Source organism: Meles meles, chromosome 19 (genome assembly GCF_922984935.1).
Source record: "Meles meles chromosome 19, mMelMel3.1 paternal haplotype, whole genome shotgun sequence".
In the NCBI taxonomy this organism is placed as follows: domain Eukaryota; kingdom Metazoa; phylum Chordata; class Mammalia; order Carnivora; family Mustelidae; genus Meles; species Meles meles.
The window spans coordinates 50701575-50715347 of NC_060084.1; the positions used below are offsets into that span (position 1 = coordinate 50701575).

The window sequence follows — 13773 nt, forward strand, 5'->3', positions numbered from 1 at the left end:
AGGTAGGCATCTGCTTCTCTTCATAAAATCACCTTAAAATATTAGAAATAACATATTGGGTACACATGCTATACTCTGTGATTTCCCCTCCAATTCTGTGGTATTTTAAATTATTTTTTAAATGTATTTTTTATCTTAATTTTTTAATTTTTAATTTAGTTTTTAAAAGATTTTACTTATTTAATTGACAGAGACACAGTGAGAGAGGGAACACGAGCAGAGGGAGTGGGAGAGGGAGAAGCATGCTTCCTACTGAGCAGGAAGCCCAATATGGGGCTCAATCCCAGGACCCTGGGATCATGACCTGAGCCCAAGGCAGATGCTTAACGCTGAGCCACCCAGATGCCCCAGAATGTAGGTTTTCATATCAAAACCTTATCATCCACCATCCATGGCCAAAACCCCATTATTTACAGCCGGATCACCTTCAACTCATATCTCAGGAAGAAAGAAAGAAAAAAAAAAAGCCTTATAAGGAGGGTCCTATCTTCTCCTTTCACAAAAGAAACTGAAGATTAGTGCCCAGGAGAATGATTAGATCTTTTCATGACCTTCCCCGAAAATCTCACCATCAGTCACAATATTTCCAAATCTTGTCTTTGTTATAATTCTGGGTCAGGGAACACCATTTTTTCCCAAAGGCGTCCCCATCTTCAGTACATTCCCGGTAGATCATGTGTCTGTACCAGAAGGGAAACACGCATTTTGCAAAGTCTACAGAGGAGGGAAGCAATCAGAGTAAGAAATCTTTCCATTTTGTTACTTCTTCTTTGCCATGTCTCTCATGCACACATGTCCATGCCCCCCCAAACCCTTCCCCTGCATTCAGCACCGTCTGCTTGGCAATATTGGTGGGGGATTGAGGTTTTGCTAAAAGTTTGCTTTCAAGGTCATGTGTTTGAAGGTCTCATAATGTCCTTGGTGCAATGTGATTTGCATACTGTCAGAGACCTACCTGCACAGACCTCGTTTTCACAGCGTCATTGACTGTGGAGTCCCTGTACAGCGCCCTCTTGTGGATCCCATTGAACAAATATCACCCAACCTCCCTGCAGTATTCAGAGACGAGGCACTCACCGTCTTCAGAGCAGTATTTCCAATAGCCTTGGTAAGTCTCATTTACGGAACACCACTTGTGTTTCGTCTTGAGCTTGATGCAGTCATAGAATATTCCATTTTTGTAATGGAATGGAAAGAAACATTTGCCATCTGGAGAAAACAAAAATTCTTGGTCCTTCTCTGGGAGTGTTACTTGAGATGTTACAAACTTACTTTTTTTTCTTAATATATTATTTATTTTTTTGACATCGAGAGAATGAGAGAGAGAGAGGGAGAGAGCATGAGAAGGGGAAGGTCAGAGGGAGAAGCAGGCTTCCCGCTGAGCAGGGAGCCCGATGTGGTCCCAGGACCCTGGGACCATGACCTGAGCTGAAGGCAGTCGCTTAACTAACTGAGGCACCCAAGCACCCTACGAACTTACTTTTGTCTTCCCCTGGTTGTACTGAAGTGAGAGCTCCCTGGGGTCCTGCTGAATACTGAGTCACTTAACAGCAGAGCTGTTCGACCCCTACTAATAAGGGTTTCTTGTTTTCAACCCTTACTCCATGTCCCACTTTTCTCCATGGTATAAACGCTCTTGATATATTTTGCTTAGCATTTGGCCCCAGTTCCAGAAACCTCTCCTAAGCTTAGAAACATAAATGTGAGACTTATCTATTGAACAATTTCCCCTCCATCTCTTTTCTTCACCTTATTACACACACACACACACACACACACACACACACACAGTATATAGCCTGGTTTGTATCTATCCACAGTTTTCTCCACGGGTGTATGGGCATTATGTATACACACCCTTACATCCCTACAACACACACACAGGGATACATACTATACATGGGCTCTCTGCACAGAGTTTTTGCTCCCTCCTAAAATGAATCATACTTTATATCCATAACTTGTTTCTAACTTAGCCTATCACAAAAATCCTTCCCAACATATCTTTTTCTTCCCTCCTCCTGGCCTCCATTTAAGACAGGGTTCAGAACTTTCTCTAGAATTGAACTCATTATCTTTCTCTCTCACTTATATTCTTCCTCCGTGAAGGGCATCTCTATCCGCCCAACTTAGCCCAAAAAGTTACCCAATGTATCCTTTTAACCTGTGTAGCTCTAACTCCTTTCTAATGTCAATTCATATTCTGTGATACGGATTTTGCCAAATTGACTCAACATTTCTTGTATTCAGATTGTTTTCCCTCTAAACAAAGCCGAAGCAAACTTTCCATGTATGTAAATTCTTATGTGCTGAAGCATTTATTTCTACAGAATGGAATCCCAAAAGTAAGATTCTTAGGTTAAAGCATGTATGAACTGTTAACATTGTTGGGTATTGCTTTCTCAAAGGACAATAGCAATTCATGTTTCCTACCAAAGTGCCCTTTTACCTGGATTTTCTTCACCCTGAAGTATTATACAATCTTAAGGTGTATACTTTTTTTAAAAGATTTTATTTATTTATTTGACAGACAGAGATCACAAGTAGGCAGGGAGGCAGGCAGAGAGAGAGGGGGAAGCAGGCTCCCTGCTGAACAGAGAGTCCGATGCGGGGCTCGATCCCAGGACCCTGAGACCATGACCTGAGCTGAAGGCAGAGGCTTTAACCCACTGAGCCACCCAGGCACCCCAGGTGTATACCTTTAAAGCAGGTTATTACTGTCTTGCTTTAAAATAGATGGTCCAAAGTAGAATGAGCAGGGTCTGAAGCTAGCAAGCATCAGAAAAGATTACTTATTATGACTATTTGATGCATTCTTGGCTGATACCATGTTATTTATATTACTATAATTATGGTTTGTTTAAATATCTGATGATACAAGGTGTTTCTCCAACACTTTTCCACCCGTAATATTCCTAATAACTATTGGACATTTTTCCCACGTGAATTTTAAAATCAGATATTTTCTGGCTTATTGGCAGAAATTAAAGAGTAGTGCCGGTAAAGTTCAGGGTGACTCTATTTCTTGTTTTTCTTTATCTGTTTACAAATTCCTTTTATCAAATTTACAAAAAGAGAAAAAAAGATTTTATCAGGAAAAACCCCACTGATCTCCCCATTTTTATAAAATTAAAAGAAAATATATTTTAATCACAAAAGTTTTCTGATCATCTTACCTTTGACTTCCGGAAAGTGCAATATAGTTTCTGAAAAAGAAAATTTGAAGCTGATGTTTATTTTATTATTCTTATTTCTTCCAACCCAGAACATGGCACGATCTGTCATTTAGAACTCGCTTTATGTTCTTCAATATGATTTTATCATTTACTTATTTAAGTCCTGGACATTTCTTGCTGATTTAACCCCAAAGTGTTTCTTGTCACTGACATAAAATAGAATGATTTTCTTTTCTATCAGTGTCTACTGGGTTCTTACCAGTATAAGGAAAAAAAACTGATTGTTATATATTTATCTTATATCTAACCACAAATCCAGATTCTCTTACTTTTTAAAACATTTTTATTAAGTTTCAAGTTTTAATTTTTGTATAGTTCAGATTCTCTTATTGAAGCTAGGAACATTTACTAGTTTTCCTAGGGCTTTTTGAAGTATGCAATCATTACAATAATTGTATTTCTTATTTTCTCTGCTTTAAAGGGTTATTTCCTTTTTGCAATATCACCTGCATTAGGGCCCCTCCGCCCCCCACAATGATAACTAGTACTGGTCACAATTGACACATCCGTGCAGATGGAGTGACGTTCGGGTTAAGAATGTTCATTCCAGCATAGCTGATAATAGCCCCTCAGATAGAGATCAATCCAAAAGTACCAATCAGTAAGGAAATCCAAAAATACCAAGCAGTAAGGGAATTTAAAAATAAAATATTATTTATTTATTTGAAAGAGAGAGAGAGCAGGAGCAGGGGGAGGAGCAGAGAGAGAGGGATAAGCAGACTCCACGCTGAGTACGGAACCAGAAGAGGAACTCAGTCCCACAACACTGAGATCACAACCTGAGCCGAAATCAAAAGTCAGACGCTTGACCTCCTGAGCCCCTCAGGCACCCCTTAAATACATAGCTTTATAATATTGCAGACATTAACAAAGAGGAGCATATAAATAGATATGAAAACATTTGCACTTCATCTTTAGGTGACAAAAGGCATTTTCTATTTCATTATGTTCTATAAGACTCTGTTTTTACAAAAAAGAAAAATGATACACTTGGTCACTCAAAAATATTAACAGTAAAATTGACAGTAGTATTATAAGTGCCTTCTTCTTCTTTTTCCTTATCTATTCTTTTTTAAAAAATTATTTATTTGACAGAGATAGAGAGAGAGCACAAGCAGGGGGAGGAGCAGAGGGAGAGGGAGAGGCAGGCTTCCCGCTGAGCAGGGAGCCGGATGCGGGGCTCCATCCCAGGACCCTGTGATCATGACCTAAGCCCAAGGCAGATGCTTAACCGACTGAGCCACCAGGCGCCCGCCCCTTTCTTTAACTATTCTTAACATAGATTGTACTTTAATCTTATATATGAGGACATAAAATATGATTTCTTGCCAGGAAAAGAAGCATAATATTGAATGACTTTATATTTTATTGCCAAATTAAAAAAAAACTCTAAGAGTTTTTATCAACTCACCTACAGCTGGAAGATCATCATCTGAAAGACACAATTTAATTTAATTTTATTTTTAAATTAATCTCTCCACCCAACATGGGACTTGAAATTATAACCCAGAGATCAAGAGTCACACATTCCACTGACTAAGCCAGGCGGGAGCCCCGAAAGACACAAATTTTAGCAAATATTTGTTTCACTAGATTTAGCCTTTAGACTAGAATGAAATGCAAATATTTTCCTAAATTATAATCCAGTAAGGATAATATTTTGAAGGAGTTGCGTCAGAATTTCAGTGGTGCTTCCTTTCAGTAGTGTAATTGTGGGTGATTTGTAATTTTTCCTTTTGCTTTAACTGTATTTTCCAGGGCTCCATGTTATCACATGGCACCTGTTTTATTTCGGTGATAAAGGATTTCTCTCCTCACAGTAATCGTTATTATTTTCTCCCCAACGAGACGGAAGACTCTTTCAAATTCGCAGTCGATTTTCACAAACAGTAGAGAACTTATATCCACTAAAAATGGCTCCAGAATTCAAATTTAGGAGACTCTAGTGTCTCGCAGGTATTGAAATGCCAAGAAATCTCCCAGAAAGGGCTAAGGCATTTCATCATAAACGGCCTGTCCGTTGCTTGCAGATCGTCAATGCTCTTCTCTGAGACTGAGAGAGACAGGATCTCCATGGCTATGTTTTTGCCTGTAAAAATGTCGAACTGGCAGCAGGTACCAAACATGAAACTTACCCCCCCCCCCCCCCGGAACAGGAAGCACGACGTGAAGAAGACATTTAGAAATGACTTACTTTTTCACCCTTACAAATAGGAAGGATTCCAGGGGGAGGATATGTTCAGAATGTAAACTGATGGTGCAGAGGTGTAGCTAAAGAAATACGGTTTCTCTTAAAAAAAAAAAAAAAAAAGAAAGAAAGAAAGAAAAGAAAAGAGGGTGCCTGAGTGGCTCAGTTGGACTTCTGCCTTTGGCTCAGGTCATGATCTCGGGGTCCTGGGATCGAGTCCTGCGTCGGGCCGTCTGCTCGGTGGGGAGCCTGCTTCCCCCTCTCTCTCTAATAAATACATAAAATCTTAAGAAAAAAAAAAAAAGAAATACGCTTTCTCAGAATCTTTAGCTCCTTCGTCCCCACCTAACTGTGTGACTTTGGGTCCATGACTCGACATCTCTGTGCATCAGATCCTTTTCTCCAAAACAAGGGCAATAACCATACCTACCTCATGGGATTGTTATGAGGAACGTACTTATTATGCATATCAAGTTCTCAGCATACGATTCTTTTTTTTTTTTTAAAGGGAGAGCTCTTCTTTATTTTATTATTAAAAAAAAGATTTTATTTATTTGACAGAGAGATAGAGAGCACAAACAGGCAGAGGGAGAGGGAGAAGCAGGCTTCCTGCTGAGCAGGGAGCCCGATGTGGGACTTGATCCCAGAACCCTGGGATCATGACCTGAGCTGAAGGCAGCGGCTTAACCGACTGAGCCAATAGGCACCCTTAGCATATGATTCTGCTTCACCCTAGAAATTCTGTCTGCCATGCACAGGGGTGCAGCATAGACAATTCTTCTGAGTATGTGGGAATATTTCCATACTACAGTGAGTTAAAGGTTTTTAAAAGGAAACCTGACCTAACCATGACGGGAAAGAATTACAGAGTGCGCGTGCTGGGTAGGGGATATAAAACAGCACGGCTGCTCTGGAAAATAGCACGGACGTTGCTCAAAAAAATTAAAAATAGGACTACCACGTGACCTAGCAATCCCACTTCTGGGTATTTACCCCAAAGCCTTGAAACCTGGATCTTGAAGAGCTTTCTGCACTCTCATGCTCACTGCAGTATGAATCCCGGCAGCCAGGACGGGGGAACCACCCGAAAGTCCATCCCCAGATGGGTGGACAGTGGATCAGGAGAAGGCGGTCTCTGCGTGCCACGGAAATTAATTAAAGAGAAATACACTCATTAAATAAATAAAATAAATTGTATCCAAAGAGAAGGAACTCCTGCCGTAGGCAACAACAGGGATGGACGTGGAGGACGTCAGGCTAAGAGAGGTAAGCCAGAGGCAGAAGGACAAAAACTTCACACGAGGTATCCAGAACAGACGCACTCCGTGAATGTTAGCAGCTAAATCCAGACACATATACTGCGTCTCTAATACCTGCTGGTGGTAGTTATAACAACAACAACAACAACAACCTGGCATCCTCCCAGCATCCTTGGGGGAGGGGGCAGCAAGAATCCTTCTCCTGTGTCCGGTGTGGGAACTCAGAGCCTGGCCTGAGGTCACGGAAGAAGCTCGGGGTGGAGTCAGAGAGGCCAAGATGGGGCTGGACTTGGGAGCCCCTGCTGGAGGGAGGTGGAACAGAGGTGGCCAGGAGGGTGCTCAGCTCTTCGCCAGTGGGGGCCTGCCAGGAGCGCTGGGCTATCATTCTTCTGCCCTCCCATCCCATAAAATAATAAAGGCTTTTGCAATGCAAGATTTGTATTTTAGCACAAGTGTTTGCTGATATTCCGCTGTGGGCTGATGGGCGGTGTCTCCCACAGGAGCATGAAATGGTAACAGGCCGCCGGTGAAAACTCCAGAATTTTGGGTTCATGCTGCATGTCAAGGGGCTGCCCGCCTAGACGGTTCTCCCTGTAAGGGACCCCACTGTCGTGTCATCCCTGAGTGCGCCCCAACAGCTCGTAACCATGGAAACGTTACACCTGCACACCGCCAGTGTCTAGTCCTGGAACGGGATCACTCAGCTGGGCCCTCTGTGAAGTCTTGCCAGGTCCGTCGCATCCCCGGGCTTGCCCAAGGCATGAAGGCGGTTGAGGTCACACAGCTCATCTGTCTCCTCTCCGTCTTCTCACCAGCCGGTGGGCTCATGGGTGTGGTCACTCTTGCCACTTACTCTGTACGCCACGTGCCCCCTGTGCCATCCAAGCCTCCCACCTCTTTGCTTCTAAAATGCTAAAATCCAATGCTTTTCATGTTCTGTCTCCGGGATCAGAATGCATCTTATTCTCGATGGCATCTTACTGCCTGCAGGCCGGGTTGCTGTGGGGACGTGGTCATTCACGCCTGCACCATGACAGTGGCCATGTGCGATGCATGTCAGGGGCTCAGAAGAAAGCCCCAGAGATGACAAGGGGACCCTCTTCACCTCGGGGGAGCAGACACTTGTGTGGGGAGACAGCGTGAATGAGCAACATTTCCAAAGACTCAGAAGTGTGCTGAGCACCACGTAAGTGGAAAGACCCTGGGCCTGGGCCCAGTGAGTCTTCATCCACCGAGACTGGGCAGCATCGAGAGAGCGTCACATGGGAAACTGTGACCTTCCTAATTCAGGAGGCCAGGCCCTGAAAGTGGAGAAATTTTAGGACCATCTTAACCCGCTTCTGGCCCTTATACTTTCGTTTTCTTTTTTTTTTTTTAACGTACATACAAAAGTGATATCTCATGAAAAAAAAAATCAATGTCCGAGACAAAAGTGTTATTGTTCCATAAGCATAAAAAGAATATTCTAACAGATAAGAAATTAGTGGTCATAGCCACACTGAGAACCTCTTACCTCTTTTTTTTTTTTTTTAAGACATTTATCCACACTGTGTTCGATTTACTTTTCAATGCAAACGTGCCCTGGAGGATACTTCCACGTAGGACCCGTGAGACCATCATTTTGCAAAAATTTCACAAAATAACTGTTTTCCCAGGTCTGCGTGACCCCCCACCAGATGTGGAAGAAATGCCTCTGTGATGAAATTCCCTTCTTATATTGTCATCCACAATCGCTGAAACCCACATGATTTTGGTAAAGGACTAAAACAGACTTGCCAGAACTCAGTTCCATCTTCAAAGACTCGAATAAAGCATTTAAAATATGGTAGAGGAGAAGGGAGACACACGGTTATGAAGGAACACGACTCTGCCAGTGGGATCGTCCGACTTGCATTCCGATCCTTTCATTTTTATTAGTCAACCCTTCTTATTTGTGTGTGTGTGTGTATTTATTTTTTTAAGATTTTATTTATTTATTTGACAGACAGAGATCACAAGTAGGCAGAGAGGCAGGCAGAGAGAGAGAGGAGGAAGCAGGCTCCCTGCTAAGCAGAGAGCGCAATGCGGGGCTCGATCCCAGGACTCTGGGATCATGACCTGAGCCAAAGGCAGAGGCTTTAACCCACTGAGCCACCCAGGAACCCCTGTGTGTGTGTTTTTAAAGCCCACCAGTGGCGTGTGTCTATTCAATGGAAATACTAGAAAAATAGAGAGGGTATCTTTTTCTCTCTTAGGGTACATGAAATTAGGATGGTTCTTACACTCAAGTCGGATTACATATGGCAGAAAATGTGCAAGATTCAGTTTTTCTTTTCCTTTTTTTTTTAAAAGATTTTATTTATTTATTTGAGACAGAGAGATCACAAGCAGGCAGAGGCAGTCAGAGAGAGAGAGAGAAAGGGAAGCAGGCTCCCCGCTGAGCAGAGAGCCTGATGTGGGGCTCAATCCCAGGACCCTGAGACCATGACCTGAGCCGAAGGCGGAGGCTTTAACCCACGGAGCCACCCAGGCGCCCCAAGACTCAGTTTTTCAATGCTTACCCCCGACAGTGTCACATTGAGACTCACCCTCATAGTCAGGACAGACCACACAGTGAAATCCACAGACCCAGAGCAACAGGAACTCCACCGACAAGGCCATGCTTCTCCTCTGAGAAACTGCTGGTGGACCTGCTCATCCTCAGGGCTTTATAGCCAACACTGCTGTCTCCGCCCTCCTCCTTCACTTCCCTCCTCCCTCCTCCTCTCCCTCCTTCCCCCAGGCTCCTCCTTCTCTCCTCCCCTCCCTTCTTATAATGCCCTTTCTCATTCTCCCCCCTCCTGCTTTTCTTGTCCTTCCTTTCTCCACTCCTCTCCTCCTTATCCTCCCTTTCTCCTCCTCCTCCTTCCCTCTCCCCTCTCTGCCCCAAAGCTAGACCACCTGCCTCGCATGGGAAGAATTGCAGGAAAAGAAATACACAAGGATTAGGTCAGTCACAATGAGGAATTTTAAGTTATTTCCATAATCATCAAGGATCCATGAGCGGTACAGATTAATCCTGTCCTGGACCTTACTGGTCTTTGAAAGCCAAGCCAGGGGCTCCTGGGTGGCTCAATCGGTTAAGCATCTTCCTTTGGCTCAGGTCATGAACCCAGGGTCCTGGGATTGAGTCCCACATTGGGCTTCTTGCTCAGCGGAGAGCCTGAATCTCCCTCTCCCTCTACCCCTCCCCTGGCTTGTGTGCTCTCTCACTCACTCTCTCTCTCTCAAATAAATAAAATCTTAAAAAAAAAAAAAGACTTGGGGCGCCTGGGTGGCTCAGTGGGTTAAAGCCTCTGCCTTCAACTCAGGTCATGATCCCAGGGTCCTGGAATCGAGCCCCATATTGGGCTCTCTGCTCAGCGGGGAGTCTGCTTCCTCCTCTCTCTCTGCCTGCTTCTCTGCCTACTTGTGATCTCTGTCTGTCAAATAAATAAAATCTTTAAAAAAAAAAGGCTTGCAATGCTAAACTACTCAAGTTTGCCTTTACCATCTCTGTTCCGTGTCAGTCACTACAGCAAGGCACATCACCAATGTCCCACTCTGTACATTTTTCCTCAGTCATGTTTCCTTGTTATTAACCATGTGAGATTCAAGAATCCCTCAGATTGTGAATGAAGGAAACAGTTTCTCATGAGCACATCTTGCTGGCTATTTTTAATTTCTGTGATTTCTGTGTGTCTGAGTGTTGCTGAATGGGCTAAGAATCCACACATCTCATATGATCATTAAACTTCTGTGCAGACAAATATAATTCAGGAAAACTTTTTGAATCATGCATTTTCTAAAGTTTTTATTTTATTTATTTATTCATTTACGTAATCTCTACACCTGATGCAGGACTCGAACTCACAACCCCGAGATCAAGAGCTGTACACCTTTCCTTTCCGACCGAGCCTGCAAGGCACCCCCTGAATCATGTATTTTCTCGAATATTGTAACTAGGATTTGCCTGAGCAAATCTCAAAAATCTTCAACTACCAAAATTTGTCGGCCATTTACAGAAATAATCAAAAAACTTGCCTAAAATTTTAGCCTCTATAGGCCTGAAAGAATGTTTTTCTCAAAATGTCTTATAAAATCTGATGCTTTGAGGTTTGATTGGTGAGAACAAAATGTATTAGGGTATCCCATTAAAAATCAATATTTTTTGTTATATCTAGAAAGAAAGATGGTTGCACACAGTTAGCAGCAAGAGTGCCGAAACTGTCATTATGCTTCTAATTTATGTTCATACTATTGAAAGGGTTCTGAAACAGGATTTTTTGGAAGACAGGTGGCCTATAGGGAAGAAATGTGGTTCCTAAAGATTTTGTTTAACAGTATGAATGTGGAGTACTGAGCAATTACATACACATAAACACTTATTTTCTGCTTATTCTGCTTGTTTATAGTCATTTAAATCATCCCAATATTTTACCCTAAAGGGATACACTGTTCTTCTGAAAGTTAACAATCTAACTTTCTTAATATTTATGTAAATAAATTCCCTTATTCTATATGCCTGTTTGAAAGGTTTTTTTTATTTATGATTTTATTTATTTATATGACAGACAGAGATCACAAGTAGGCAGAGAGGCAGGCAGAGAGAGAGAGAGGAGGAAGCAGGCTCCCTGCTGAGCAGAGAGCCCGATGCGGGGCTCGATCCCAGGACCCTGGGATTATGACCTGAGCCGAAGGCAGAGGCTTTAACCCACTGAGTCAACCAGGCACCCCTGAAAGTTTTTAACAACTAATTTTTATACAAAATTAATGGCCCTCCCAAAGCTATTTTGTTAACAGTAACATTGATTATGGTCGCATTTTGCTTTTGGATAACAAATTAGACATATAGTCTCACTGATGTAATCTCTACATATAAAGTATACAAGATTTGTTTGCTCCTGATGTCTAGAATGCATACTAATATTTAAATGTAAATATTAACATGAAAAATGAATCTGAAACCATGCTTCATTAGTGTTACTGATGTTTCGCATATTAAAATGCATTCTGTGCATATTAACAATGAAAACAGCCGACGTGATCACAAAAATCATCGATCAAGTTGGACATCTGTCTGTCTTCTTTGGAAAAATGAAAAGGAAAAAAAAAGTCATTGATCAAACAAACAGTTGGGGATTCCAGGGAAGATATGGGCTGAGGCAATTGGACCGGGTGGCCAAAGGTCCAAGTTGAATACACATTTTAGCCAAATAAGATCAAAACCAAACTTTTGGTCTAACTCACACCAGATGATTCCTCCCTTTTACTTAAATTTGCATTTATCTGAGCGCTAATGCAATCGAGCATTTCTTCCTCTCTTGCAAAATAAGCCAGCCATTCAGCATTCATCTCCTCTTTGTTCCCTTTGCCTATGTTTGTACTGGGTTCTTTGCCTTTTTCTTAAGATTTGCATGAATTCCTCAAGTATGCTAGGTATTAATGCCAAGTCAGTCCTGGACAATGCAAACACCTACCCTCACCCCCCCCCAACTCTCACCAGAACCTCCGAGCACCCATCTTCTCACTCCTGGTCTGGGGGATGGGAGGGTGTACTGCAACTGAGGTCGGGCATTCCGGCTCATAGCTTAGTCGTTAGCAGCTGTGTGAGCCTGGTCCCTAACTTCCTCTTCTCTAAGACAGGGGTAATAGTGTCTGCCTGACAGGGCTTGTTGAGGGGATTAAATAAGTTCTAGTGGGTGAAGGGCCAGCTGAGTGCCAGTTCACTGTCTTTTCCTCTGTACCTCCGAGGGGCAAGAATTTAGGAAAATTCTTCACCACAGAAGGAGGCAGGAAACTTTTCAGGGAACGCTCTCTGCCTCCCCTCCCCCACCATGCCCTGTCTTGCCTTAGACGTGCCATCGGCACCCACCGTTGCCACCATCAGTGTGTCAAGTCCTGTTATCTCTCGGTATATGGGAAGCCTGAGGAAAAGAGAGCCAGCCTTGTCCTCATGAAGGTTTCACCCTAAGTAGGAATGGTTGGTACCAGGAAAGGCGTTTGAAGTAGAGAGCACTTTTGGCATCCTAGCCAAGAGGATGGTAGCTCGCTCTGTGTGTGTGAGAGAGCGTGGTGCTGGAAGACACCCCAGGAGGGCTCGGGGCTCCCTTTCGATTGGTGGTTCCAAGGCAGAGGTGAGGTCTCTGTTGTTCAGCGTTGTTCAGCGTGTATAAGTTTTCAGCCATGCAAGATGAGTACGTTCTGGACATGTGCTGTCTCTAGCTAATGCAGTGTCCATACCCAGCAACACTACACTGTGCACTTAACAGTTTGCTCAGAGGGAGCTCTCATGTTGAGTGTTCTTGCACACAAAGCAAATATAAACAAAGGGATGGGAGGGAGCTTTTGGAGGTGATGGACATGTTGTTACCTTGATTGTTGTGATGGTTTCACAGGTGTATGCCTGTCTCCAAACTTGTCATCAGACAGGAAACATGTCCAATTATATCTCAAGAGAGCTGTTAAAAAATCACAAATGCCAGTAGGTCTAGGCTGGAGCCTGGGAGTCTTTATTCTTAAATAAAGCTCTCCAGTGATTCCAACATACATTCCCCTTTTATTTCTTTAAAGATTTTATTTATTTATTTGACACAGAGAGAGAGAGATCACAAGTAGGCAGAGAGGCAGGCAGAGAGAGAGGGGGAAGCAGGCTCCCCACTGAGCAGACAGCCCAATGCGGGGCTCAATCCCAGGACCCTGAGATCATGACCTGAGCCAAAGACAGAGGCTTTAACCCACTGAGCCACCCAGGCGCCCCTACATTCTTATTTTAAAATAAGGAGCGGTTGGGGGTGCCTAGCTGGCCCTATCGGTAGAGCACATGACTCTTGATCTTGGGATTGTGGGTGTGAGCACATGTTGGGTATAGAGATGACTGAAGAATAAAATCTTCAAAAACAAAATAAAGCATGGTTGAGAGAGAAAGAGGGAGGCTGATGGACTAAGAGAGAAAAAGAAAGAGGGAGGAACAGAGCCAAATGCACGAATTTATGGACACACACACATATATACACACGCACAAGTGCGTATATGTATCCAGTGAGACATTCGAGTCAGAATGACACGGAGACTGAACAACACCCAGAGACAG

At 43.1% G+C, this 13773-nt stretch overlaps 1 protein-coding gene across 1 annotated transcript; it reads right to left on the reverse strand.

Annotated features, from left to right (window-relative positions):
* Positions 1-571: 571 nt before the first annotated feature.
* BSPH1 (binder of sperm protein homolog 1) lies at positions 572-9323 on the reverse strand. Its single transcript, XM_045986767.1, has 4 exons — positions 9251-9323; positions 3177-3206; positions 1078-1209; positions 572-714 (listed from the first exon to the last, which is right to left on the reverse strand). The coding sequence occupies exons 1-4, from the start codon at positions 9321-9323 to the stop codon at positions 572-574; spliced, it is 378 nt and encodes a 125-aa protein (XP_045842723.1).
* Positions 9324-13773: the final 4450 nt, after the last annotated feature.

What these genes read in the sequence shown, in the direction of transcription:
- BSPH1 (XM_045986767.1), bottom strand. Translation starts at nt 9,323, where the DNA reads ATGGCCTTGTCGGTGGAGTTCCTGTTGCTCTGGGTCTGTGGATTTCAC. An exon ending in GCACTTTCCGGAAGTCAAAG is followed by an intron (nt 1,210 to 3,176) that starts GTAAGATGATCA and finishes TGTTTTCTCCAG; the next exon opens with ATGGCAAATGTTTCTTTCCA. An exon ending in GAAATACTGCTCTGAAGACG is followed by an intron (nt 715 to 1,077) that starts GTGAGTGCCTCG and finishes CCTCCTCTGTAG; the next exon opens with ACTTTGCAAAATGCGTGTTT.